Source organism: Passer montanus, unplaced genomic scaffold (genome assembly GCF_014805655.1).
Source record: "Passer montanus isolate IOZ18808 unplaced genomic scaffold, ASM1480565v1 scaffold9, whole genome shotgun sequence".
NCBI classification, from domain to species: Eukaryota; Metazoa; Chordata; class Aves; order Passeriformes; family Passeridae; genus Passer; species Passer montanus.
The window spans coordinates 1,539,946-1,565,781 of NW_024374367.1; the positions used below are offsets into that span (position 1 = coordinate 1,539,946).

Consider the following 25,836-nt stretch of genomic DNA (forward strand, 5'->3'; position numbering starts at 1 on the left):
CCGCCGAGTGATTCCACGGGAGCGGCGCTACGGTGGCCGCCGGGGCTGGGCCGGGGCCGGGCCGCTCCGCCATGGGTGGCCGCATCGAGTGCGTGTTCTTCAGCGAGTTCCACCCCACGCTGGGGCCCAAAATCACCTACCAGGTGCGGGGCGAGCGGCCTGGGGCTGGGCCGTGAAGGGGGCGCAGGGCAGGGGCGGCGGGCGCTCCCCGGGGCGGGGCGGGGCTCGGCTGGAACGGAGCCTCCTGTGCCGCCGCAGGTGCCCGAGGACTTCATCTCCCGGGAGCTGTTTGACACCATCCAGGTGTACGTCATCACGAAGCCCGAGCTGCAGAACAAGCTGATCACCGTGTGAGTGCGGGCAGGGCCCGGCCCGGTAGCCCTGCAGAGCCTGGGTGCACAGCTGGGGGGGTGGTGCTGCGTCCGCTGCTCCGCCAGCCTGAAATCCAGGGCGGTCAGGGCAGTCAGGAGGGCTGTGCTGCTTCCCAGAGGAGGCTGTTTCCTTCTCTGAGGGCTGACCCTTTCCTCCCCCCACCCCTTCAGACTGTGATTTGCACTCTGAGCGTGCAGGGCTTAGGCGTCATTTTTCCTGCAATATAAAGAAGCCCCTGCCTGCAGAGCCGGCTGGGAGCCATCCCTGTGGGGGACTCGAGGCTCGCTGCGGGCGTAGGTGCAGGTCACAGGTGTCCCCACAGGACGGCCATGGAGAAGAAGCTGATCGGCTGCCCCGTGTGCATCGAGCACAAGAAGTACAGCCGGAACGCTCTGCTCTTCAACCTGGGCTTTGTGTGCGACGCCAGGGCCAAGGCCTGCGCGCTGGAGCCCATCGTGAAGAAGCTGGCTGGGTACCTGACCACGCTCGAGGTGAGCCTGGGCACGGTCAGCCTGCCTCCCCATCCCACACAGCGTGGGCACCTCACTGGGCATTGCTGGGACGGGCTGGTTTAACAGTGAGGAGCGGGTGGTGCTGGTTTCCTACAGATCGCTTCTGCTCTGAAGGAGAGCAGGATCTGGGCTCCCAGAGCCAGTGATCCTGTGGGGAAGAGCTGGCTTGACTTTCTGCTCTCTTCAGCTGGAAAGTGGATTCATCTCCAACGAGGAGAGTAAGCAGAAGCTGGTTCCCATCATGACCATCCTGCTGGAGGAGCTGAATGCCAAAGGGAAGTGCACCCTGCCCATAGGTATGGCGAGGACAGGGCCATGCTGGGAGACAGCTGGGCCATTCCCTGCCCAGGCTGGCTCTGCCTGTGCTGCTTCCTGCAGCTCCCTGCCTGCCTGTGCTTGGAGCTGGGGCTGTCTGAGCCAGCCTTGCCCTACCTGGCTCCAAGGGACGGGTGGGATGGGGTTATGGCTGCACACACCTTGTTCTGGGTGCCACTGTGGTGTCCTGGGATTGATGGCTGCGAGCTGCTGAGGGAGCACTGAGTTGTGCACTGAGTTGTGCACGGAGACTGAGCGTTCCCTGTCGTGGCAGATGAGTCGAACACCATCCACCTGAAGGTGATTGAGCAGCGCCCAGACCCCCCCATCGTGCAGGAGTACGACGTCCCTGTCTTCACCCAGGACAAGGACGACTTCTTCAACTCCCAGTGGGATCTCACCACGCAGCAGGTCCGTGTGCTTCATGCTTTGAAGGGGGTCTGTTTCCAGACCATCAGGGGAGTTGGGCTGTCCTGGGCTGTCCCATGTTTGTGCATGGTTTGGTGCTGCCCTTGGCTTTGTGCTTGGGCCTGTGAGCAAATCATTCACCAGCACAAGGCTGAAGCACTCTGGGGATGGAGCCTGCCCATCCCAGGTGCTCCCAGACCCAGGGGAGCTGCTTGGGCTTCAGGGTGATGCCTCACTGCTCTCCGCCCTGTTACCTGCTGCCCTCCCAGATCCTGCCCTACATCGACGGGTTCCGGCACGTGCAGAAGATTTCGGCGGAGGCCGACGTGGAGCTGAACTTGGTGCGCATCGCCGTGCAGAACCTGCTGTGAGTGCCTGCAGGGGCTGCTCGGCCCCGGGGGTGGGGCTGCCAGGAGCCCCTCTCACCTTTCCCTGTCCCCTGCAGGTACTACGGGGTTGTCACGCTTGTCTCCATACTCCAGGTGGGTCGGAGAGTGGAGCTGGGAGCAGATTTGGGCAGTGCCTGGGGAGGGTGAACGGGGTTGGAGGGGGCTGGGCCTGTCTCTCAGAGCTGCAGCTGAGCAGGGCTGCTCTTCCATCACCCTCCAGTACTCCAACGTCTACTGCACCACACCGAAGGTCCAGGACCTGGTGGATGACAAGTGCCTCCAGGAGGAGTGTCTGTCCTATGTCACCAAACAAGGTACAGGGACCCTGCCTGGGGATGCTGGCCCAGGCAGGGGGGCAGGGCAGCTGAATGGTGACTTGTCCTTGCAGGGCACAAGCGAGCCAGCCTCAGGGATGTCTTCCAGCTGTACTGCGGGCTGAGCCCTGGCACCACCGTGCGAGACCTCATCTCCCGCTACACCCTGCAGCTCCAGAGGGTGGATGAGAGGTCAGAGCCCTCCTGATCGGTCCCTGAGGGCAGTGGTGGCACTGGGGGTGGCAGGGAGAGTCAGCAGGAAGTACTCAACTCTGTGTGTGTAGGGCAGGAAACGTGAGGCAGTGGTGGGGAACAGAAGGGAGTGTGGGGAGCTGGGGCATTTGGCACCTCGGCATGGTGGTCCCAGTCTCTTCCCTCCTCGTCCCCAGGAGGCTCATCCAGTTTGGTTTGATGAAGGGCCTTATCCGGCGGCTGCAGAAATACCCTGTCAAGGTGGCCCGGGACGAGCGCAGCCACCCGGCCCGGCTGTACACGGGCTGCCACAGCTACGACGAGATCTGCTGCAAGACCGGTGCGGACCCGGGGGACCGGGGATCCTCTGCTCCGTTGGGACACACGGGGTGGCTGCCTGCCCACAGCTGGGGTCCTGCCCCTTGGGGAGCCTTCAGGGAGACGGGACTGTGGGCCAGGCTCTTCTCCCAGCCAGGCTGCCAAGCCCTTGTTGCCGGGGCAGGGCTTTTCGACCCAGCCACCCTCTGACACCGCTGCCAGGGACCTCGCTGACACCACACTGTCTTACTCCCCAGGCATGAGTTACAAGGAGCTGGATGAGCGCCTGGAGAACGACCCCAACATCATTGTGTGCTGGAAGTGACTGACGCAGCCATAGCCCCCGCTAGAGCCGTGTCCCCTCGCGCGTCCCCGCTGTCCCCGGAGCGCCCCGCTCCTCCGCGCCGCCAGGGGGCGCCATGGCCGCCGTGGCCGGGCCGCTGCCGCCCGCCGAGGCCGAGGCGCTGGTGCGAGCCCTGCGGGGCTCCGAGCTGCGCGACATCGGCGGGCAGGGGTGCGGGGACACGGCGATGGGCTGTCTGTGGGGGGAGAACACGAAAGAGGGACTTTAAATGCATGGGGTTCCCTTTGGGGCTGTGGGAGCACAGGAGGGGGGCCCAGTTTTGGGGCCTTTGGTGGGGTTAAGGAGGGGTTCCCAAAAGGTTTTGGGTAGAGGGGAGGAGTCCTGGTTTTGAGGTGACTCCAGGGGGTCAGGGTGGGGTGGGGTGAGAGAAGGGCTGCAATTCTGGAGCGTTCCTGGAAGGACTGGGGGAGATTGGAGGGCCCGGGGTGAGGAGGGGTCCCAGGTCTGAGTATCTGTGGGGGTGTAGGGTTGATGGAGAGGCTCCCCCTGTGCTGTGGTGTCCCCAGTGAGGGTGCTCGGGGCAGCCAGGAGGGCAGGGCTGTCCCGGGGAGCTGCAGCCCCGGCTCAGGGCACAGCGTGGGGCCGGGGGCTGCGGGAGCAGGTTTCCCTGGGACCCTCACCAAGCAGCCACCAGGGCTCTGTGGCACTGCTGTCCTCCCGGCTGCCCCCAGGTGGCTTCGGCAGCACGAGTACGTGGAGAAGCTCAACATGCACGGCATCCTGAGCGCTTCGGCGGGCCAGGAGCAGCTCCTCACCGAGCTGCTGGTCACCCATGCCAAGGTGAGCCTCCCTGGGGGCAGGAGTGACCCCCGTGCTGGGCCTTGCCCTGTGGGCAGCGTGCAATTTTGGAATAAAGTGCCGAAGAATCTGTTGTGTCTCTGGAAAAGACGTTTGACTGGCGGTGTGCCAGTTTTGGTTTTTAAAAAGATTAAAGGTCAAGCTGTGGTATTTCTACTTGCTGGTGTCTGGTTTCTCTCGTGGAGGTTGTTTTGGTCTCCTTGGTGCACTGGTCCCTCCGGTTGCAAGTCTCTGCTCTGTGCCTGAGGGGTCCCAGTCCCAGGCTGTGAGGTTGCCTGGACCTGCCCAGCTCCTTGGGGTCACTTTCCCCTGTGCAGCCCCAGAGCTCTGCCCTGGTGTACAGAGGGTGCCCCAAGGCCTCCTCCTCCCTGGGTGCCTCCAGTGTGGCTGGCCATCAGCACCAAGCTGGTTCCCCTGGTGTGAAAGGCTTCACTTCCCATCCCTCCCGTCTAGATTCCTGTTCTCATCGGGGAGCTGGTCTCTGTGGAGGTCTGGAAGCACAAGGTCTTTCCCGTGCTGTGCCGCCTGGAGGACTTCAGGCCGAGGAGCACCTTCCCCATCTATGTGGTGGTGAGTACAGGGGGTGTGGGACTGGCCTGCAGATGGCTCAGGCACTGCTGTGCTTCAGAATAAATGTCACCCTGGAGGCCTCAGAGCTGAGGGTGTGCATCTCCTCAGGCTGAGGTGGGCAGTGGGACACAGAGGGAAGTACCTGGTTTCCCAAAGCCCATAAAGTCCATGGCCTTGCCCTCAGGAGGGACAGGGGCTCACCCCCAGGGAAGCTTGGCCTGGTGGAGAGCTGTCCCCTCTCCAATCCCACACAGGGGCTTGCAGGAGCTGCTGGGTGGAGCAAAAGCCATTCCTGGAGGCAGCTGTGCTCCTGGCTGTGGCTCCCAGTGCTGCCTGTGCTCCCAGGCAGTGATACCCCTGGGGTATTCCTCCTCTGAGCACTGTTTTTCTCTTGCCAGAGGCTCTCCAGTGTTATGTGCCTCTGGGCTAACAAAAACGTAACTTTTTCTCACTGAGCTCCTGGGACTAGGGGTCCCTTGGGCCATTCTTGGCAAGGGAATGATCTCCAGATCTGGGCTTCCTTGCAGGGGGATGCAGCCCTTGACCTGAGGGAAATCTCCCTGAGGCTCAGAGGTTTTAACCCATTTTCTGTCCAGACAAACACCTTGCAGGGCCAAGGTGGTGCCTTCCTTGAGCAGCTGATTGCCTCAGGGCAGCTATTCCATAGCTCCCAGTCCTGGACAAGGCTGTCTGCCCCAGCCCCAGGCCTGGGAGAAGCACAGCCATGCAGAGCTCTGTCCCAGCCCTTTTCTGGTGCCAGGGCCTGCAGCTTGCCCGAGGGCAGTGGTTGTCCTGCCCTGCAGCACAGGCTGAAGAGCCCTGAAGATCCCTGCCTGCTGGGAAGTGTGGCCCTCCACTGGCATGTTGGAGTGTCACAGGCATGTCAGCATAAATACTGACATGAACTGCATGAACTGGAGCTGTTTTGAAGGTTGCATCACTTGCGTTTTTCTCTTTGGCCACAGCAACTTTAGCAGCTTCTCAGAAAAGCCCTTTTCCCTGTCCCAGTGCCACGTGCCAGTGCTGCTCCACTGTTACTCACTCCTGCCATTCTCCTCCCACAGCTGCACCACGAAGCCTCCATCATCAACCTCCTGGAGACAGTGTTCTTTCACAAGGTGAGACACAGGTTCAGCTTTCCCCAGGTGGGAAGCCCCTGGGGGTGGAAGGCTGTGGGGACTGAGGCTGTGTGAATCCCCTGTCACTGTGCAGGAGATCTGTGAGTCAGCAGAGGACAGCGTTCTGGATTTGATCGACTACTGCCACCGCAAGCTGGCCCTGCTGGCAGCTCGGAGCACCAAGGCACCAGCAGTGACCTCAGCAGGGCTCCCTGCTGAGCCTCTGGCCAGCCCCTCATCCATGCAGGTGAGGAGAAAGCCCTGGAGCTCCCTGGGGACGTGGGTGGTGAACAATGTGGGCAGCCTGCAGAGGCACAGGGAGGCCTTTGCATGGGTTGCAGCCCTGGCACCTCCTGCCCATCTCAGAGGGTGCCTGGTGCTTCTCTGTGCCTGTGGCTGCATCCACCCCCACCCACTCTGCAGCCTGGCTTCTGCCCTGTCTGGTGCTAGTGCCAGCCTGAGGCTTCCTGCAGGACAGGCTCAGAGCTCTGGGGTGGGACATGCTGGAGAGTTGATGGGCAAAATATTCAGTAGAGGGCTTTGGCCATTTGCTGTTGCTCTTGGAAGCTGTGTGGATATCTCTCCCTGAAGTTTGGGAAGCCACCCCGGGTCAGGCTGCCAGTACAGCCAGCCAGGGTTATCCATGAGAGGGTCTCCTAACAACCAGGAATCGTCCTCATGTGCTTCCCCCAGCTCCCTTTGTTCCCTGATAAACACCATCTCTGAGCTGGTGTGGGCCAGCAGCGATCCCAGAGCTGTTCCAGCAGGTATTCCCAGGCTGACACACACACAGAGCCCTTCCCAGAGCAGGAGCTGCCTTTGCCTCTGGTGCTTCTCAGCACCTGGAGCTGCACATCGGGAGGAGTATCTGGAAGAGCAGGGTTAAAGGGAGAGCCTGAACCTCCCCTCGCCTCCATCCTTTGGCTTGTTGCCCAAGCACATACTTCTCTTTCAGAAAAGGGAAGGAAGTGGAGGGATCTGGAGCACAATAGGGATGTTTTCCAGGAAATGTTTTCCCAGCTGGGGAGGGGAAAGGGGTGTTTCTGTTACTGCTTTTGACACGAACACAAAAACCCAGACCTTCTCTAGCCAATAGGATTCTCAAAAGCTCTCATCTTCCAGAGAGCCTGGTTTCCTCTGATTCATTCCAGCCTCTCCTGACCCTGTGTTCAGTAACCCCTGTGAAAAAGCTGTTCCTGCCATCTCCTGGGTTGTGGAGCCTGTTGTCCTTTGGAGCTGTGTATGGTGGTAACCCCTGTGCTGTTGTCCCCTCAAAGCACAGGCAAAAGATAATCCCTGTCTCAAGGCAGCAGAGATGAGGTCTGGATGCCAGGAGGAGCTGTAGGACAAACCTCACTAGGGCAGTTTGGAGAGGAGGAGGCAGGGAAGAGCCCACAAGGCTCTGTTAGTAACTGTGGGGCACCAGTACAGGGAGCAGAGAGCTGCTTCCTGCAGAAATCTGGACAGCAACTGTTGCAGTGGCTCTGCTGAGGTCAGCTCTGCACACCGAGTGTGAGCTGCATCTGGGCTGGAGAGAAGCTCTGCCTGAGCCAGGGAGAAGGAGTTGGCACCTCGAAAGAGGCTGAGTCAGGCCGATGGGGGATGAGTGGGGTGTCCGTGCTGCCTGGGAAGGGAAGGAGCTGGGCTGGAGAGCATGGCACAGCTGTGGGCTGGGATAACCACAGGCAGATTTCTAGTTGGCTGTTCCCTGGCTGGAGGGAAGAGGCAGATCCAGGAGGAGTGGACACAGGACTGCAGCTGCACCAGGGCCAAGTTCCTCCCTCCTCTTCCTCCTCCTCTGGTTCCTCTGCTGATCATGCAGCTCTCCCCTCCTTCAGCCCTCACAGGGCCACAAGATGGTCCCAGAAAGGGAGAAAGGCAAAATTTGGGACCAGCCCCTTCCAGGGGTGTTCTTGTGCAGGAGCACTGCAGTCAGCAGCCACCCACGACCCGTTAGGGGCAAGGACATGAGGGAAGAGCAACTGCAGGCTGCAAGCACTTCTGTGGCTGCGCTGGCAAACAGGCAGTGCTGGCACAGTTGAGACAAGAAACTGTTTTTCAGGGCTCTGTTTTCCTACCCAGACTGTGGTTACCAATGCAGTCAACAGCCTGTCTCTCTGTAACTCCTGGGAAATGGGGCTGAAATCCCAAGGCTGATCCTGTCCCCCCACAGGAGCTGCAGAAGCAGGCAGAGGTGATGGAGTTTGAGATTTCCCTGAAGGCCCTGTCCGTGCTGCGGTTCATCACTGACCAGCTGGACAGGTGGGTGCCCAGGAGCAGCAGAGGATGTGCCCAGCTCTCCAGATGGGATTCCTGTGGGGTCACAGCGGGTGCCTGCACCCCCTTCAGCAGCTGGCTGTGCCCACAGTGGCAGTGGCACTGTGCTCTGGGGGGCAAACACAGCAGCAGCCCACCCTGCTCCACGCTACTCCTGGGAACTCAGATCAATGTTTCCTTCCTGCCTCTCCCAGTTGCCTCGGGGAGCATTTGTAGACAAAAATTCTGGCATTAACCTGTGAGTGCCATTTCTCCCCTTCTGTCATATCTGCAGTCTGCCCCTGAGTGCACTGACACGGATGCTGAACACCCACAACCTGCCCTGCCTCCTTGTCGAGCTGGTGGAGCATTGCCCCTGGAGCTGCTGGGAGGCAGGTATGGATCACACCCCACGGTCTCTGGGACACCCTGTTGCTGTGCTGGGGTGTGATCCACTGAGGGATCTGCTGTAGGAGCCCTTGCAGTGTTCCCCCTCCCCTCCAGCTCCTCAGTGCTCCCTGCCTGAAGCTGTTCATCTCGAGCAGCTGCAGCACAGCTGGGCTGGGGGCCCGGCAGTGCTCCCAAAAGCTGATCCTCACACAGGGCTGGGTCTCTTCTGAGTGATCACAGCCAGCTCTGGAGCAGAGCACCTCGGCCAGCCCCACGTGCTCCTCTGAGGACTCTTCTGGACACAGAAAGACCAGAGTGCCAGTCCCAGCTTCCCTGCACCTTTTGGGGCAGCACCCACGGGAGCCAGCCGTGGTCTCTCGCAGGCAGCAAACATTGCCCTGATTCTGCTGCTGGTCCCTGAGCCTCACTCTTGCCAAAGGCCCCTGCTCAGGCTGTGCCCATTGGCTGTGGTCCCACAGCTCTGCAGCCAGGCACGGCCCCAGAGCCCCCAGAGCCCCTGCCTCCCCTGCAGTGGGGCACAGCTGGGGCGTGGGAACCGCGCTGCCCCAGCCCCGCTCGGGGGTCACAGCGGGGACAGGGCAGGCACAGCTCAGGGAAGCACGTGGCTGTGCCTGCCGGGAGCAGCCCAGCTGGATGCAGGAGCTTTCCTCCTTCCTCCAGCCAGGAACACATCCCTTCTCCCTGCCTGTGGGCTCGGGGTGTGAGAGGGAGCTTTGATCCAGGGCCCCGAGGGAGGGACTGGAAAGAGGCACAAAGGCATTTCCAGGCTGTGCACATGCAGGGTCACATCCTGCTCCATCCCCTAGAGCCACACAGTGGCTGTTGGAGCTTGCTTTGTCATATCTGTTACAGTCATGCTGCTTCTGGCTTTGCCTGGCAGGGGAAACTCGAGAAGAGTGGCCATGGTACCCCAGAATGAGTCTCTCCACCCACTCTGCTGTTGCAGCTTGGGCTGCCCTGCTGCCCACCAGTGCTCTACACTCCTGGCCAAGTACAGAGGGAGATGTCTCAGGGATCTTTTGTTCCTGCCACAGCTATATTGGTTTCATACATGTCTTTTCTGCTTTTCATGTTCTCTAATATTTTGCCTCAGTACCAAGTAGGCTGCTATGTGGAGCAAAGGGTGGGGAAACTGAGGGAGGAAGAAGCAGACGGTGAAGTGAGGCAGTGAGTACAGGCCAGCATCCTCCTTCTGAGCTGTCTTCCCCCAGGCAGCACTGTGTCTCCCTGGTTCTTCTGTCCCTCAGGCAAGCTCAAGAAGTTTGAGAATGGCACATGGCACGTGGTGCCCCCTGAGGACCAGGTGAAGATGACCAAGCTCGATGGGCAGGTGTGGCTTGCCCTGCTCAACCTCCTGCTCAGGCCCGAGTGCCAGCGCAAATACCGCTTCGATGGCTTCAACAAGAGCCAGCTCCTCAAGGTAGGACCCTGCAGCACGACAGCCCTGGGCCCTTGCCAGCACTCCAGATATCTGTGCCCATCCTCACTGCGGGCTCCAGGAGCCAGTGGTGGGAGAACAGCAGGTCTGTCACTGTGGCAGCAGCAGAGCTTGTGTTTGTGCGTGCACCTTGTGAGACCCCCACTGGTCTCTCTGCCCCTCTAATCCCTGCTCTTGCCCTGCTGCATCCCCAGCTCTGACTCCCTTGTCCTGACCCCTCTCTGTTCACTTTTGTCCTCCCTCCACGGCCACAGCTCCGTGCATTCCTGACAGATGTCCTCATTGACCAGCTGCCCAACCTGGTGGAGATGCAGAGATTCCTGAGTTACCTGGCAGTGACAGACCCTGCTCCTCCCAAAAAGGATCTCATCCTGGAGCAGGTATCCTGTGGCTTTTCCTTCACCCCTACAGCTGCTCTGGATAAGTCTGAGGGCTCCCTACCCTTTTTTTCTTCCACCAAGCTCAGCTCTGGAGTGATGATGCCCTGGAAAAGCAGCCAAGTACCCATTTCAGTTACATCCTTATTACCAGCAAAAGGACATCATGATCTGGTGATAGAGTCTGGAGTTAAACTGGTCCCAGCTGGTGTCTGGGCCTTTGGGAGTTAGGCCATGAAGGTCTTTAAGTAGCCAAGAGGTTCTTGGAGGTTTTAATTCATGTGGTGGTAATCTCTGGAGAAAAGTGTTTTTATGTGTTATTTACTGCCTTCTTGTGAGCTGAGGGGAGAAACTGAGTGAGGGGCAGATCTGCAAAGAGGCTGCTGAGAAGAACTGGGAGCACAGAGGCTCTTCCCCACTGCCAGAGGCTCCCACACCGCTTCCTGAGGAGATGGGTCTGCTGGGCAGTGGCTGTCTGGGCTGTCCCCAGTGGGAGCACGCTGTCCCCAGTGGGAGCATGCTGTCCCCATGGCAGCTGGCTGTATGACGTGGCAGGAGGGTGGTGTGCCCTGCCAGAGGTGGCTGTGGCTGAGTTGGAGGCATGGCCCAGGCTGGGAGCTGGGGCTGGGGAAGCTGCAGACTGGCAAGCTGAGCTGTTGGGGCTGGGGATGGCAGCAGGGTGGGGGTGGACATGGATTCACAACCCGTGCCTTGACTGCCAGTGTTGGTGGCACAGTGACAAGCAGCTGCCATGCTGGGGACCTCCTCCAGCTGCTGCCCTTCTCCACAGCTCTGCTTTTGTGCCAGTGCTGCTCCTGCCCCTGCCAAGGCTGGGGCTGAGCCTGGGGACAGGCATGGGCTCCCTGCTCTGCCCAGAGAGTGCTGAACTCACTCCTTGTTGCTGAGCCAAGCTAAGGAACGGCCTTTTTCCATTTGACTGCTCCCAGAGCAGCCTCCTCCCCTTCCTTGGCTATTTTTACTCTGCTGGAGAAGGCAGCGCTGTTTGAAGCAGCATGGTTCCCTCCAGAGCCTGAACTCAGCACGCTGCTCTTGGCTGGGATGTTTCCTTCTGCCTGGCCAGCCCTTCCCCGGGTGTTCATCTCAGGGAAGTGACGAGCGGAAAAATCTGCTCAGGCAAACGGCTCTGGAGCACGGGGTTCACGCCGCTGCCACACGCAGGGTGCTGAGGTCCCAGGGCTTTCATCTCAGCAGCCCAGGCCTCAAGGCTGAGCACTCATTCCCAGCTGGACCCCGAAGGTTTTGCCTTGTTTCACCTCAATGCCCACTGGCGGGTGGATCTGTCCTCTCCATGTACCCAAAAGCACACCCTGACCACCTCTGCCTCTGCTTGCCCTCCTGCAGGGCCATGCTTCTTGTGCCCAGGGCTGGCTGCCTTCTCCCCAGGCCACAGCATCCTTTTGAGGCTGTTAACACCTCCTCCTCCTGCCCTGCCTCTCCCACCAGGTTCCTATCATCAGGGACCATATCCTCAAGAAAAACTCAGGGAAGTGGGAGGCCATTGCCAAGCACCAGGTGAAGCACGCCTTCAGCCCCACCGAGGAGGAGCTGAAGCTGCAGGCACGCAGGTGAGGCTGGAGCAGGGGTGCAGAGTGCCCAGTGGGGCCAGTATCCCCATGAGCAGGGCTGGAGCTCAGCACTGGGAGGACAGAGGGGTCTGTGGCCCTGGCTGGAGATGTCCCCTCAGTGGCAGGGTGCAACAGGGACAGCTCACTGCCACTCAGCCATTCCCTGTAAGCAGCCTCACCCCTCTCTGCCTGCACAGGTGGGCACAGACCTACAGCCTGGACCTGATGGAGGCTCTGGCCCCCGACAAGCCCCGCTGCAGGGTGTGTGGTGCAGAAGCAGCCAAGCGCTGCTCCCGCTGCCGCAACGAGTGGTACTGCTCACGGTAAGGGAGCCCTGCCACCCCACGGGGCCCTGCAGCCCCCTGGGCCCCCTGCAGCTCCCTGGGATCCCCAGAGCACCACAGGTCTCACTGGCAAATGCTGTGGGAGGGCAAAGGAAAGCCAGGGCTCCCACCACTGCTCAGCACCACTAGCTCTCCAAACCTGGTGAGAGGCTGGTGTGATGGGCTGCTGGTGGAGGAGGTGCTGGTGAGGGTTGTGTTGCAGCTGCGAGGTGCTGAGCTGCCTCTGCCCACAGCAGCAGCAGTGACAGGCTGGGTTTGCCGTGGTGACACTGCCTCCCTCCTCCCCACCTTGGTGGGGCAGGAGTAGGAAAGCACCCATGACCCTGTGGGTGCAGGTGACAGGCTGGGATGTGGCAGCTGGGACGGTGGCAGTAAATTAAATCTCTGGTCCTGAACCATCTGGCAAGGTCTGGCGTTAAACCTTCTTAACCCCCAGGACTGGGGCCACATCCACCCTCCTCCTGGTCTAATGCTGGGCTGTATCAGCTCTCCCCCAGCTCCCAGAGGGGTGTGGTGCTGGAGTTTGTCCTTCTTGCTGCTTTGGCCCCAGGGATGGATGTGACTCCAGTGCCCCTGACAGCAGCTTCCCCCTCTGCAGGGCATGCCAGGTGCAGCACTGGCAGAAGCACAAGCCTGCCTGCAACCTGATGGCTGAGGGGGCGAGGAGTGTGGATGACCTGTGAGGAAAAGTGGTGTCTGCCATCTGGCCCAGAGAGGCAGAGATTCCCCCACTGTGCAGCCCAGAGCTGGCAAAGGCCCCTTCTGCCTGCTCCCAGCCCCAGGCAGCACTAGCCAGGGTCAGCCCTCCTCTCCCACCACCCCACCATGCTGCCTCCTCCAATAAACCTCCTTGTGCATCCCACAGCTGCTTGGCTTCTGCTTTTTCTCTCCTAGCTGAAGGTAACAAGCTTCTTCCTCCCCTCCCTTCCACACAGTGAGAGGTGTGTGTCCATTTCCCCCTCTGTAACAACAGAATCCCAGAGAACCCCAAAAAGCCTATAAGGCTGTGGTTACCTTACTGCAGCTGGGGAGGGAAGGGAGTGAGAAGGCCTCTGTGCTGCCTCTTACCATCGTTAGAGCAGCGTGGGGAGCAGAGGATGTGGTTTGCATGAGCATCTTGCTGTGAGAGAGTTTCTTGGGTATTTGTCATCTCCCACGCGCCGGGCGCCGGGCACCGCTTCGAGCCGCGGCGCCGCGGGCTGCACACCTGGTGCGATCTCTGCGGGGACTTCGTCTGGGGCGGCGGCAGGAAGAGCCTCCAGTGCCGCCGTGAGTACCGCGCCGCGCCCCGCGCCCCGCCGCCGGGCGTGCCCGCACCCCGCACTAGCTGAAGGTAACAAGCTGCTTCCTCCCCTCCCTTCCACACAGTGAGACGTGTGTGTCCCTTTTCCCCTCTGCAAAAACAGAATCCCAGAGAACCCCAAAAAGCCTATAAGGCTGTGGTTACCTTACTGCAGCTGGGGAGGGAAGGGAGTGAGAAGGCCTCTGTGCTGCCTCTTACCATCGTTAGAGCAGTGTGGGGAGCAGAGGATGTGGTTTGCACGAGCATCTTGCTGTGAGAAAGAGTTTCTTGGGTATTTGTCATCTCCCACCTTGCAGGGACAATTCACCCTATTTCCTCTCCCTTGATGTGATGTTAGCACCAAGGGCTTGGCCCCCTGCCCACCAGCATTACCAGTAAACAGGGTTTACTGGTAGGGATGCCTTGGGGTGCATCCCCACCTCTCACTGATCAGCAGCTGCTGCCAAAGGGCTGGAGCCTTGGTCTGAGCACAGCTGGGAAAGGTTTGCCATGTCCTTTGTCTGACGGGGTGCTGGAGAATCCCTGACATAAAAATAGGCTTTGCAGCAGGGCTGCTGCTGCTGCAGGAGCAGCAGGAAACCATCTCCGTCCGGCTGCAGCCCGCGCTCAATAAACTCCTCACCCCAACCCAGGCTGCACGGCCAGGGCTGCGGCAGCGGGAGCGCTCTCCGTGGCTCTCCGACTGCTGCTCACCCGCCGCCAGAGGTGCCTCCAGCCCCTTCCCCAGCGGGAAACTGAGGCAGGGAGCGCGGGCTGTCCTTCTCCTGCGAGAAGAGGCAGAGAGCGGAGCGGCTGCAGCGGGGCCCCCCTTCCTCCGCGGCGGCTCCGGGAGCCTCATCCCCGCCTCCAGCCCGCCCGCCGGGCTCGCCGGGGCTGGAGTTGGCCCTCGGAAGCCCGGGGCATTGCGCCGTTCCCCCCGCCTCTCCTGCCTCAGTTTCCCCCCGGTTCCCGACCGGGTATTTGTCATCTCCCACCTTGCAGGGACAATTCACCCTATTTCCTCTCCCTTGATGTGATGTTAGCACCAAGGGCTTGGCCCCCTGCCCACCAGCATTACCAGTAAACAGGGTTTACTGGTAGGGATGCCTTGGGGTGCATCCCCACCTCTCACTGATCAGCAGCTGCTGCCAAAGGGCTGGAGCCTTGGTCTGAGCACAGCTGGGAAAGGTTTGCCATGTCCTTTGTCTGACGGGGTGCTGGAGAATCCCTGACATAAAAATAGGCTTTGCAGCAGGGCTGCTGCTGCTGCAGGAGCAGCAGGAAACCATCTCCGTCCGGCTGCAGCCCGCGCTCAATAAACTCCTCACCCCAACCCAGGCTGCACGGCCAGGGCTGCGGCAGCGGGAGCGCTCTCCGTGGCTCTCCGACTGCTGCTCACCCGCCGCCAGAGGTGCCTCCAGCCCCTTCCCCACCGGGAAACTGAGGCAGGGAGCGCGGGCTGTCCTTCTCCTGCGAGAAGAGGCAGAGAGCGGAGCGGCTGCAGCGGGGCCCCCCTTCCTCCGCGGCGGCTCCGGGAGCCTCATCCCCGCCTCCAGCCCGCCCGCCGGGCTCGCCGGGGCTGGAGTTGGCCCTCGGAAGCCCGGGGCATTGCGCCGTTCCCCCCGCCTCTCCTGCCTCAGTTTCCCCACGGTTCCCGACCGGGGCGGCCCCTCCCGCTCCCCGCCCCGGCCCCGGCCCGGTGCCGGCCCCCGCCCCGCCGCCGAGCAGCGCCGCCGTGAGTACCGCGCCGCGCCCCGCGCCCCGCCGCCGGGCGTGCCCGCACCCCGCACCCCGCCTGGCACCGGGCGTCCCCCGCCCCGCTTCCTCCGCACCGGGCTGCCCCAGCAGCACCGGATGCCGCTGGGCATCCCCACCGGGCATCCCACCCACCGGGCACCCCCACAGGACATAGAGCATCCTGGTAGCAGGCAGCCCCGCTGAGCACGGGGTGTCCCACCACTGGGCATGAGCTTGCCAGCACCGGGCGTGCTGCCATCGGGCACCCCCACGGGCCCCCACCCCCTGGTAGCAGGCCCCTCACTGAGCACCAGCTGTCCCACCACTGGGCACCGGGCACCCAACATGCCAGCACCGGGCTGGGTACAGGCATCTCAATACCAACTATCCCCCACCCGGCATCCTGGTGCCAGGCACTTCCATTAAGCTGGGCATCACCATTCTGGGCAGCTGCACCAGGCACTGGGCCTCTGGGCACCAGGGACTGCCACCAAACACTGGACACGCCTGTATTGGGCACCCACATCAGGCGCTGGCAGCCCCATACAGAGTGCCCTCACCTGGCACCACGCACCCCTGTACTGGGTACCTGCACCAGGTATTCCAGCACCCACATCAGCCACTGGGCATCCCAATACTGGATACCCACACTGGTGCCCATACTGGGCATCCCAGTACTGGGCATCCCAGTCCCAGGCACTGAGCACACCGTGCTGGCCAGCCCAGCAGAGAGCACAGCGGCACCGGCCAGGATGTGGCACAGTGCTGTGTCCCATGTTGGTGCTGCCCCTGAGCCCCTGAGCACAGCATGAGCAGACAGCTGACACTGTCACCAAGTGCCAGCCCTTGTTCCACCAGTGCCCTGACCCTGACAGCCAGGCTGGGCACAGTGGTGACCCTGCTCCTGTCTCTGTCCCAGACTGCAGCTTCACCTGCCACTACCGGTGCCGGGCCCTGGTGCAGCTGGACTGTGGTGGCCCCCCGGGTGCTGGTGACGAGGACGATGGCGATGAGCAGGTGTTGGAGAAGGACACCAACGTGGTAGGCCCTGGGGCTGGCTGTGAGGGGGAGCTTGGGCGGGGGGTGGCAAAGCTGGGAGCTGGGCTGGGCTGGGGGAGCTATGCTGGGCTGTGCCATGTGAGGCCATGTCATGGCATGCCTGCCTGTGCCGTGCCAGGCTGTGCCAAGCCTGGCTGGGCTGGGCTTAGCTGAGCTGAGCTGAGCGAAGCTGACATGCCAGGCTGTGCTATGCCGGGCTATGCTGCGCCGTGCTGGGCTGTGCCAAGCCTTGATGGACTGCACTGCACTGGGCTGGCCTGGGCTGAGTGAGGTCGTGCCATGCCGTGCTGTGCCATGCCGGGCTGTGCCATGTCGGGCTGTGCTGTGTCGTGCCCGTGCCGCGCTGTCCGCGCCGCGCCGAGCCGAGCCGAGGCAAAGCCATGTCCGGGCGGGCGCGGGTGAAGTCACCGCCGGAAGCGGGGCCGCCCCCGGCCCGCGTCACCCCACGGCCGGGGCGGGGCAGCGACGGGGACCGCGCTGAGCCGGGAACGGGGCAGGGCGCGGTAGACGCCGCGCCGAACCGAGCCGGGACGGGAGCGCGATAGGGGCTGGTCTGAGCCGAGCCGGGAACGGGACCGCGATAGACAGCGGGCTGAGCCGAGCGGGACAGCGATAGGGACCGGGCGAAGCCGAGCCGGGACTGAGGCCGGGACAGGGCGGAGCCGAGTCAGGATTGAGACCGGGACCGGGCGGAGCCAAGCCGCGATAGGGACCGAACGGAGCCGAGCCGGGCCAAGGGCCGGGCTGAGCGGGGCCGGGCCAAGGGCCGGGAGCGGGCTGAGCCGAGCCGGGAGCGGACCGAGCCGGGCCCCGGCCCGGGGGCCACGGGGGGCAGCACGGCCAGCAGCGGCTACTGCAGCCAGGAGGACTCCGACTCCGAGCCCGAGCTCTTCTACACCGCCCGCACCTCCCTCGGCCGCCGCCCGCGCCGCCGCCAGGTCGGTCCCGGGCCGCGACGTAATGGGGGACACGGGTGACGTCATCGGGAGCACATTCCCCCCGCTGGGTGCTGGGGAGCAGGCGAGGGTGGGCTTGGTGTGTAGGGAGAACCAGAGGTGTTAGTGGTCTTGTCTTAGAGGTGAGCTTGGCCCTGATGTGGGGCAAGAGTGGGGTCAAGCATGGCCGGGACGTGGTGGCCCTGTCCGGTTGGATGCGGGGTGAGCGATGCACCGTGGGGCGAGTGGAATTTCAGTGCCTGGCACGGGCACCCCACGGTCCCTCAGGGCTGGAGCTGCTCCCAGCTTTGGGGGTGCCGGGACAAGCTCCCCGGGCAGCTTCACAGCTGTCCCCATCCTGCAGGGCCCCCGCGGGCTCCGGCAGTGCCTGCCTGCTGTGGGGTGGCTGTCGGGGCTGGGAGCCCCTCGGTGCCCTGGGGACACGCGCAGCCCGGTGTGGCAGCTCCGCGGCCCCGCGTAAATACTCATTAGTGGGTGGCGGGGACGCCGAGCCAGGACGCTCGGTCCCCGTGTGTGGGGCAGCACTTTGAAGTGGGGTGCCGGCGGCAAGGGCGGGCTGCACCCCCAGCCCGGCCCTCCCGCCTCAAATCTGGGCGTCCCCGCGGGTGCAGAGCCTCCCCAGACGCCCTGGTGCCGCGCTGGCGCTCTGCCTTGGGGACGCCTCTCTGATCTGGGGTGCCGCGAGCGGACGCTCGGCTCCGGGTGTTTTCACAGCCCTGCAGCCCCGTGCCGCTGTCCCCGGAGCCGGGCTGGGGCCGCGCTGAGCTCAGCTGTGCGCAGCCCAGCTCAGCCGGCCGGGCTGATGCAACCCCGTGCAAGCGCCGCGCATCTGCCCGTGCCTCGGGGAGGGCTGGGGCCGGCGCGACACCGAGGGAACGGTGACCCCCGGTCCCTGTGCCGCTCAGCCCGGCTGCTGTCACGCAGGATGAGCCCAGCGAGTGGGAGAAGACAGAGCTGGACCAGGCGCAGGTGGAGCAGCGCATCAAGGAGTACAACAGCCAAATCAACAGCAACCTCTTCATGAGCCTGGTACGGGGTCAGCACAGGGCCGGGGGGCTCACGGTGCCCTGCCCTGACCCCACTCACCCCGCACCGGTGTCTCGTAGAACAAAGACGGCTCCTACACCGGCTTCATCAAGGTGCAGCTGAAGCTGGTTCGCCCTGTCTCGGTGCCGGCCACCAAGCGGGGCCCCTCCTTGCAGGCGGGGCGGCCACAGCCCCAGGGCGTGAAGCGCCGCACCTCCTTCTACCTGCCCAAGGGGACCGTCAAGCACCTGCACATCCTCTCGCACACCCGCGCCAGCGAGGTCATCGACGCGCTCCTCCGCAAGTTCACCGTCATCGACAACCCCCGCAAGTTCGCCCTCTTCGAGAGGTCTGAGAAGGATGAGCAAGGTAGTGCCCAGGGTGACTCTGTCCTCACAGTGGTGGCCGTGTCCCCATACTGTCAGTTTCCCTTGGGTGGTGGCAGTGCCACGGTGGTGATGTCCCCAGGGTCCCTCATGGTGGCGGCAGCATGCCCGTGGCAGTGGTGTCCCCATAGCGGTGGGACATGCTGGCAGTGGTGCCCCAATAGTGACAGCTTTCCTTAGGCAGGCAGCATCCCTGTAGCAGTGGTATCCCCCTTAGGTGACAGTGTCCCCTGTGCTGGTGATGTCCCCATAGCAGCAGCATCCCCGTAGCAGCAGTGATGTCCCCGTAGCGGCAGTGTCCCCGCGGTGACGCGTGGCCCCGTTGCAGTGTACCTGCGGAAGCTGGGTGACGACGAGCAGCCCCTGCGGCTGCGGCTGCTGGCCGGCCCCAGCGAGAAGGTGCTGAGCTTCATCCTGAAGGAGAACGAGACCGGCGAGGTGAACGTGAGTGCAGGGCCGGGGAGGGGGCTGGCACCCGCCTTGCCGGGGCGGTGGCCGTGGGGGCACGCCGCAGGTCCCGTGGCGATGGCAGCCCTTGTGCCTGCAGTGGGACGCCTTCTCGCTGCCGGAGCTGCACAACTTCCTGCTGATCCTGCAGCGGGAGGAGGAGGAGCACGTGCGGCGGCTGCGGCACCGCTACGCGCGCTGCCGCCAGAAGATGCAGGAGGCGCTGGCCGCGCTGACGCCGGGCTGAGCGCGGGCCGCCCGCCCGGGCCAGCAGCGCGCCAGGACCCTCGCCGCCGCCGAGGGGACAGCGGGGAGGGGGGTGGAACGGGGCACCACGGAGCCACCGGGCTGTCACAGCCCCCACGGGGCCGGCCCAGAGAGTGAGGGTTCCTGGTGGGAGCGAGAGCGAGTGTCACTCGGGAGTGGGTGTCCCCAGGGAGAGTGTGTCCTGGGGGAACGAGTGTACCCTGGGGGATTGGGTGTCCCCAGGGGAATGGGTGTCCCTAAGAGAGCGTGTGTCGCCTGCGGGACTGCGTGTCCTCAGGGGAGTGGGTGTCCCGAAGGGAGCGTGTGTCTTGCGGGAAGCAAGTGTCACCTGGGGAATTGGGTGTCCCCAGGGGAGTGGGTGGTATGGGGGGAGCGAGTGTCCCCGGAGAAGTGAGTATCCCTGCGAAGAAGCAGGACATTGAGCACCAATAAAGGCATCTTGGTGACGAAGCCTGGCCTGCGGTGTGTCCTTGGCGGGGCGGGCTGGGTGGGAAGGGACGGCACGCGTGGTCCCCCCGGTGTCGGCGGGCCGTGGGTGCCCACACGTGGCGCGGGGTGGCGGCGGCGGGACTCGAACCCGCGGTTCCCGCGCGGCGGGCGGGGAGGAGGGCGCGCCCCGCGCCGCTGTCACGTGGCGCGGGCGCCGGAAGTGGCGTGCCGCAGCCCCCGGCCCGGCCCGGCCCGGGGCGCAGGGAGCCGGCAGGGCCGGCAGGCTCTCACCCCGACGCCTCCCCTCTCCTCTCGGCAGCTCCATGTATTACGATGAGGACGGGGACCTTGCTCACGAGTTCTACGAGGAGACAATCGTCACCAAGAACGGGAGGAAGCGCGCCAAGCTGAAGAGGATCCACAAGAACCTGATACCTCAGGTAACGTGCGGAGAAGGATGGGGGAGAGTGAGTGCAAAGCGCCACGGTGACACTTGACGTCCAGAACCATCTCCCTCGGGGCATTTTCTTACTGGAAAACTGGAGCCTCTCCTCCTCCCCAATTTCTGCCTCAGAGCCATGATTCCTGTGTGCCCTGGCTCACACCCGTGTCACCTGAGGCTGTGACAGGAAAGGGAGAAGGGAGAGCTGGTGGCACCCTCCTGCTGCCTTTTTTGGAGGGAAGCAGTGCCTGAGCCTTTCAGAGCTGCCTGGCAGGGGAAGATAGCTCAGCCACAGGTGTATGTTGTGGGGCACAGAGTGCCAGGCAGCCCTGCGTGGCCATGGCTCTCCTTACCAAGCACCTTCCACGAGGTGCAGGGTGCTGTGCTGCCTCAGCCAGTGTCATGTCACTGTGGAGGGCCAGGCCCTGTGTTGGGGAGCAGCAGCCAGAGCCCATCAGCTGCTGTCATGAGTTTGCACATCCCCTCCAGCTGCTCAGCAGTGTTGACAGCTCTCTGCTTTTCTCTTCAGCTCTTCAGTCTCCTCTTTAAATAAGCAAGTGGTGTGAAGCTGGGCAGGGGTTGGGATGTCGAGGGTCGTGGTGCAGGGGCAGAATAGCCTGCATGTAGGGAATCTTTTGGGGGCATAAATGGAGGAAAGAGCAGATCAAACCAGGGCTGGAGAGAGATGACTTTATAGAAGTCATCCCTAATTAAGCAGAAAGGCATGCTTTAATGAGTAGCTGGGGTGAGCTGTCAGTGTACTCTGAGGAGTGGGCAGCCTCTCAGCTGGATGGAACCCCTCTGAGTGCTGAGCAGGCAGTTGTGGATGGAAGGATTTGGTGCTGCTTCCTGGGCTGGCATTCTAGCAGAGGCAGGCTTGGCATTGGAACTGAGTCCTCGTTCATGTGGGCTGAAACTCACCCAGTTGGAAAGCTCAGCGGAGCTGGAGAGAGCAGGAACCAGCACTGAGCAGTCCTTTGCTAGCGCAGGCTTTACTCTGGCTCTGCGGGTGCAGGCCCAGCCCTGAGCCCCTGCTCCCCCTTTCCCCAGCCCCCACCAGCTGCTGTCACAGGAGAAGGCTGGGCTGGGCCATGGGAACGGCTCCTGTGGCTGGTGTGGAGGCAGCGTGCATTCAGCAGCCTCCCCTCTGCACAGAAAGCCGCTTTCTGTGCGCCAGCTGCCCCGGCTGCCTTCTCTCAGAGAGCTCTTTTCATTTCTCTAAATCCCGTGAATGAAAGGTGCCGCATGAAAAGCCCAGACTGCCAATATCTGCCAGTCACGCACCAGCTGCTGCACGGGCAGTGCCTGGCAGAGCAGCTCCCTCCTTCCTCGCCCTGCCATGTGTGGCAGCCGGCCGTGCCGCCCTCGGCTCTCCAGGGCCGAGTGCGAAGGGCAAAGGGCTGCTGATTGTGTGCTGCTGCTCAGGCGTTCCTGGTGCCACAGGCGATTTATGGAGCCTGGTCCCTCCGGTTCCTCCAGGGCACAGTGTTCTGTGTCACTGGGTGGCTGGCAGGGCTCGGGGATGTGGATTGGCCGTCCCTTCTGCTCACCACTCTGACTCTTCTTTCAGGGCATAGTGAAACTAGAGCATCCTCGCATTCACGTGGATTTCCCAGTGATTATCTGCGAGGTGTGAGTCCCAGACATCGCTGCCTGTGGGTGGGAGGCCCTGCCCCACCACCTCCAGCCTCACTGGGCCAGGCTGCATCGTGTTCCCACCGAGGAGGACTCCAGCCGTGTGGCAGGATGGTGGCTCTCCCCTCGCCTGGAGGTGAGGCAGGACGGAGCAGGCCTTCGCAGGAGATGGGTGACTCTGTGCAACGACTGCTTAAAAACATCCTCGCTTGAGTCAGAAGACTAAAATACCTTTTGTAGCCTCTAGCCGACGTTTGATGGGTAACTGGAACTGCAGACAAGCTGCTGTGATTGAGCTGTGAAAGGGAGAGCAAGCCTGCACTTCTCATCAGAGAGAATCCCCTGCTTCTCAGGTATGCGGCCCAGGGAGAGCCAGGGCATGGTGGCACCCTGCCCTGCACCCCGTGGTCCCTGGGGCCCGCAGGTTAGATGGCCAGTGTTGCAGCATGTCCCTTTGACACCGGTGTGATGTGACGCTCCCCTGTGTGGGGTTGTTGATGGAGGATAAGCAGAGCAGGCTGAGGGGTCTCAAAGCACATTGGGCTGGCTGCTGCTCTCCTCTCGGGAAGGAGATGGAGATCAGATGCCGCTCTCTTAGACCTCGGTCTCTTCCCCCACTGCTATTCCCCACTTATGCCAGCGCTGGGGAGGTTGGCTTTACTGCTGCCTGCTGGAGATCTCTGCAGTCCCTGGCCCCTGCTGGTGGCAGCAAGGTCCCAGCTCTGCAGCGGACTTGCCTCCCCCATTGTCACACTGGCTCCTGCTGAGCGCCGTCCCTCGCCTGCTGCTGCGGGGCTGGGCTGCCGGGCAGCCTCCTCACCCCCGCTGCTGTGTGAACATACCTCCCTGTAGGCTGGGCCTCGACTGAGCCGAGCAGGAAAGGAATCCTGTCTTCCTTCCCTGTGCCCCCGAAACAATCAATTGGTGTACCTGCCCCGGCTTGGAAATCTCCCTGGCGATGTGAGCTGTGGTTCCTCCCGTATCCCAGCTGGTGGCAGGAGGAGAAATGCGATGCACTTTAAAGGGAGGCTTGCTGCCCCACCTCGGAAGGTCCTGCTCTTTTCTCCTCTTTCCTCCCACCTAAGAAGGTCGAGGTCTTGGCGGCACCGAAGAACCTCTCACCCCTGTGTGTGTCCAGCTGCTGGAGGAGAGGCCTGACCCCAAATGCCCCTTGGCAGCATGAGGAGCCCCTGCCTCCCTGCTCAGCCCTGCCCAGACCGGGCAGGCAGAGGAGGACCGGCAGCAGGCACAGCTTTAAAGTGGGTCAGAGCCTACTCCCCACAGCAGCCAGCTCGGCTTTCCTCCTCTTTCGTTCCAGAACTTATTTACTTTCTAAGCACTTCAGATGTTTGCTACCTCGATTTTTAATTTAAGCTGCTGGCACTTGGCTGCCAGCCCTGTCGGTGTCTACGTTGGATGTATCCATCCCCGCGTCCGCTGAGAGCCGCCCGGGCGCGGGGCCACATTCCCAGCTTCGGGGAGATAACAGCGACGTGGCTGTTGCTGTCTTCCTGTCACCACCTCTTCCCTTCACGTCCCTCCACCCGCGGTTCCCATCGACAGGAGCGAGCACACAGGGTGACATGGATGTGCTGGCTGCCACCAGGCAGGAAAGTGGAAGGGCAGGGCTCATCTACACTGTGATGCTGGGCGCTTCTTTCGACATCTTTTGTTCTGCTTGCTTGAAAGAGTCTTGTCTTAAAACAATCCCTCACTGAAGTGTTTCTTATTTGCACCACCTGCTCTTGAGTTTCTCCCTGGCTGGAGCACCCTGGGAAAGGCATCCCTTGGGCTCCACAGGAGAGCAGGAGCTGCTGTCCCCAGGAAGAGGAGAGAAAACCGTGGCCACGCTGTCTGTGCTGCCTTGCCCCACTGCTGTTTGAGGCATGGGAAGCTGCACTGAGCCTGCCTTGGGCAGGGGGGAAGGAGGACAAGGAGTGGGGAGGGGGTTGGCACTGTTTGCCTGCCCCAGTGGGGAGCCCCTCACCTGGCTACCAGCCAAAAATCTGCTGGCAAGGCATGGCCTGAATCTGGGGGAGGGGGCAGAGACTGTGACCAGCTTAGCAAGGATGCTTTTGTCCTTTCTGACAGGCTGCCCATCCTTCCCCCAGCGTATTAAACACACTTCCCCAAAACCCATGCCATCTCCCACTCTTGTACCCCCTCAGTGTCACCAGAGTGGCAGCGACCCTCTGCAGGCTGCCAGCAACCTGCACCCTGCCCCGCTTCTTCCCAGGCTGGTCCCCACAGCAGCCAGCCCCCAGGACCCAGCAATCCTGCAGCAGCAGGGCTTGGGAGCACCTGGAGGGATCTTAAAAGTGTGAAGGTCACTGTAAATAGTATCTGTGTCCACTGTGGTGTTGGAGCAAGCAAAAAAAAAAAGTTTTGATTTTGTTTTTGGTTTTTTGGTTTTTTTTTTACAATTCTGTGCAACATTGTGCTTTCCTGTGTGGATGTGTAGCCGAATCGTACTCACCAACACTAGGCTCCTTGCTCCTCTAGCGTGTGGGTAGGACCCATGGGTTGGGGAAATGTACACTACTTATGGTCCTTCCTCCCAGTGCATCTGTCCACTTTTGTTAAATTTCAATAAAATTATTTGTAGAGCCCAGAAGTCCCAGAGCTGTCTTACTGGGGAAGGCAGATGTACCTGAGGGAAGGTGGGCTTCGAGCCCCCTGTTCTTTCGGGAAAGGGGTGTTTGTACACGTGTGAAAGGACCCCCGAGTCAGTCACAGCCATTTCCAGGTTCTCCAGTTGGCACACGGGACTGGCAGGAGTTGGTGGCTGTGTCAGGCTGTGACTCTCTACTTGTAGCTGCTGTGACAACTCTTAAATGTACAACTAATGTGAAATATATGTAATTTCCTTATTATTCCCGTGGGCTGGAGCTCGGGCCTCTCTCCCCTCCCGTGGCGGGACAGAGGTCTCAGGCCGCGGGGCTCGCAGCAGCCCAGCCTCAGGCTGACTCTTGCCATGGCTCCGCCCGAGCCCCGGGGGGGGAGGATCCGCCTGTCCGCTCCTTCCTCGCCTGCCAAATCTGTGCCTCATTAATCACGGGGCCTGACGTTCTGGAGCCGGCGCGACCCTGTGCCGGGATGCCGCCCGTCCCCCGAGCATTGCCGGCTGTCCGTGGGGCAAGTGTGATCTCACTTTGTCCCCCACGTCCTGTCCCCGACAACCCCGCAAGTGTTTTCCTGCAGCCACCGTCACTTCTCATCATTTCCTCCGCCAAGCCGGCTCGGAAATGAGCCGCTGATGAAAGCTGTCATGAGAGTGAGTGGTGCGGTGTGTGGTGCCAGCCCTCCGGCCTCGGGGGATGAGGCTCTGGCCCATTCATCCATAGGGACCCCAGCCCCAGGAGGGATGGGGGGATCCTGCTGGCTTAGAAGGGGACCGGGTGGCTGCGCAGGGTGGTACAGCCTGGCGAGGTTACACAAGGTGGTGGCTCTCTGGCTCCGTGAGCATCTCTGTGTCTGCCAGGGCCACCACAGTCCCCTCCTGCTGCCCGTGGGGCAGGGCCATGCCCGGAGCCCCCAGCCCAGGCCAAAGGCAGGTGCTGACATCCCCTTCTGGCTTCATGGCTGCTCCGTTCCCAAGCTGACCTCTTCTCACAGCTCTCCCGGACCTGTCTGGCACAGTGGCTGTGACTCACACCCGTTATCTTTATCTGCCATCCGTGAGGGATTCCCATCCTCCTGCTGCCTGTCTGCAGCAGCTCGCCTGCTCAGCTCACCCTGGTCGCTGCCCGCTGCTGCCATCCCGCAACTCTCTACACTCTGGGAATGACTTGGAATGATCTCATGCTCGGCAGGGCAAGGGGGAGCTGGATCTGCCCAGCTGCCCCTTCCCAAAAGCAAGTCTTCCCTGGGGGAAGGAAGGAGGGAAAGCGAGTCAGGCGATGCTCCCACTGAGGGGACAGCAGTGAGAATTTGCGTCACGTTGAGGACCTCCAGTCCTCCCAGCAGTGGAAATCCGTGACCCCTCCGGCCACCCCACTGCCGGTGGGGCTGGATACCTTCGCACGAGGAGGATGGAAAGTTTTAGCTGCTGGCGAAGGGAGCCTGTTTACTGCCCAGAGGGGAAGGGC

At 62.2% G+C, this 25,836-nt stretch overlaps 5 protein-coding genes across 9 annotated transcripts in view; all 5 read left to right on the plus strand.

The window, feature by feature from the left end:
• NPRL2 (NPR2 like, GATOR1 complex subunit) lies at positions 1-3,442 on the plus strand. Of its 2 annotated transcripts, XM_039733890.1 has the most exons (11): positions 1-143; positions 259-350; positions 695-863; positions 1,072-1,180; positions 1,474-1,610; positions 1,877-1,974; positions 2,053-2,089; positions 2,217-2,310; positions 2,385-2,502; positions 2,700-2,842; positions 3,078-3,440. In XM_039733890.1, the coding sequence occupies exons 1-11, from the start codon at positions 72-74 to the stop codon at positions 3,143-3,145; spliced, it is 1,137 nt and encodes a 378-aa protein (XP_039589824.1). In that variant the 5' UTR covers positions 1-71; the 3' UTR covers positions 3,146-3,440. The 2 variants fall into 2 exon arrangements, with proteins under 2 accessions (XP_039589824.1, XP_039589825.1); XM_039733891.1 differs by lacking the exon at positions 259-350 and having other exon boundaries at positions 2-143; positions 3,078-3,442.
• Positions 3,240-12,963, plus strand: ZMYND10 (zinc finger MYND-type containing 10). Of its 4 annotated transcripts, XM_039733887.1 has the most exons (12): positions 3,240-3,334; positions 3,856-3,964; positions 4,436-4,552; positions 5,617-5,670; positions 5,765-5,917; positions 7,844-7,932; positions 8,222-8,322; positions 9,585-9,757; positions 10,030-10,155; positions 11,617-11,738; positions 11,936-12,061; positions 12,681-12,963. In XM_039733887.1, the coding sequence occupies exons 1-12, from the start codon at positions 3,240-3,242 to the stop codon at positions 12,763-12,765; spliced, it is 1,350 nt and encodes a 449-aa protein (XP_039589821.1). In that variant the 3' UTR covers positions 12,766-12,963. The 4 variants fall into 4 exon arrangements, with proteins under 4 accessions (XP_039589821.1, XP_039589818.1, XP_039589819.1 ...); XM_039733884.1 differs by lacking the exon at positions 3,240-3,334 and having other exon boundaries at positions 3,530-3,964; positions 12,681-12,959; XM_039733885.1 differs by lacking the exons at positions 3,240-3,334; positions 11,617-11,738; positions 11,936-12,061; positions 12,681-12,963 and adding an exon at positions 10,237-10,616 and having other exon boundaries at positions 3,530-3,964.
• On the plus strand, positions 12,908-19,692 carry RASSF1 (Ras association domain family member 1). Its single transcript, XM_039734194.1, has 8 exons — positions 12,908-12,934; positions 12,977-12,982; positions 13,210-13,351; positions 16,021-16,142; positions 18,041-18,145; positions 18,223-18,511; positions 18,857-18,972; positions 19,076-19,692. Exons 1-8 carry the CDS (start codon positions 12,908-12,910, stop codon positions 19,220-19,222), a joined length of 954 nt encoding a protein of 317 aa, XP_039590128.1. The 3' UTR covers positions 19,223-19,692.
• Positions 19,606-24,359, plus strand: TUSC2 (tumor suppressor 2, mitochondrial calcium regulator). The gene is made up of 3 exons (XM_039734195.1): positions 19,606-19,636; positions 19,738-20,111; positions 21,684-24,359. Exons 1-3 carry the CDS (start codon positions 19,606-19,608, stop codon positions 21,747-21,749), a joined length of 471 nt encoding a protein of 156 aa, XP_039590129.1. The 3' UTR covers positions 21,750-24,359.
• The window catches only part of HYAL2 (hyaluronidase 2), an 8,144-nt gene continuing 4,340 nt past the window's right edge, over positions 22,033-25,836 (plus strand). The window contains exon 1 of the mRNA XM_039733927.1: positions 22,033-22,101. The gene's annotated coding sequence lies outside the window, so the exon portion shown is untranslated. The remainder of the gene's footprint in view (positions 22,102-25,836) is intronic.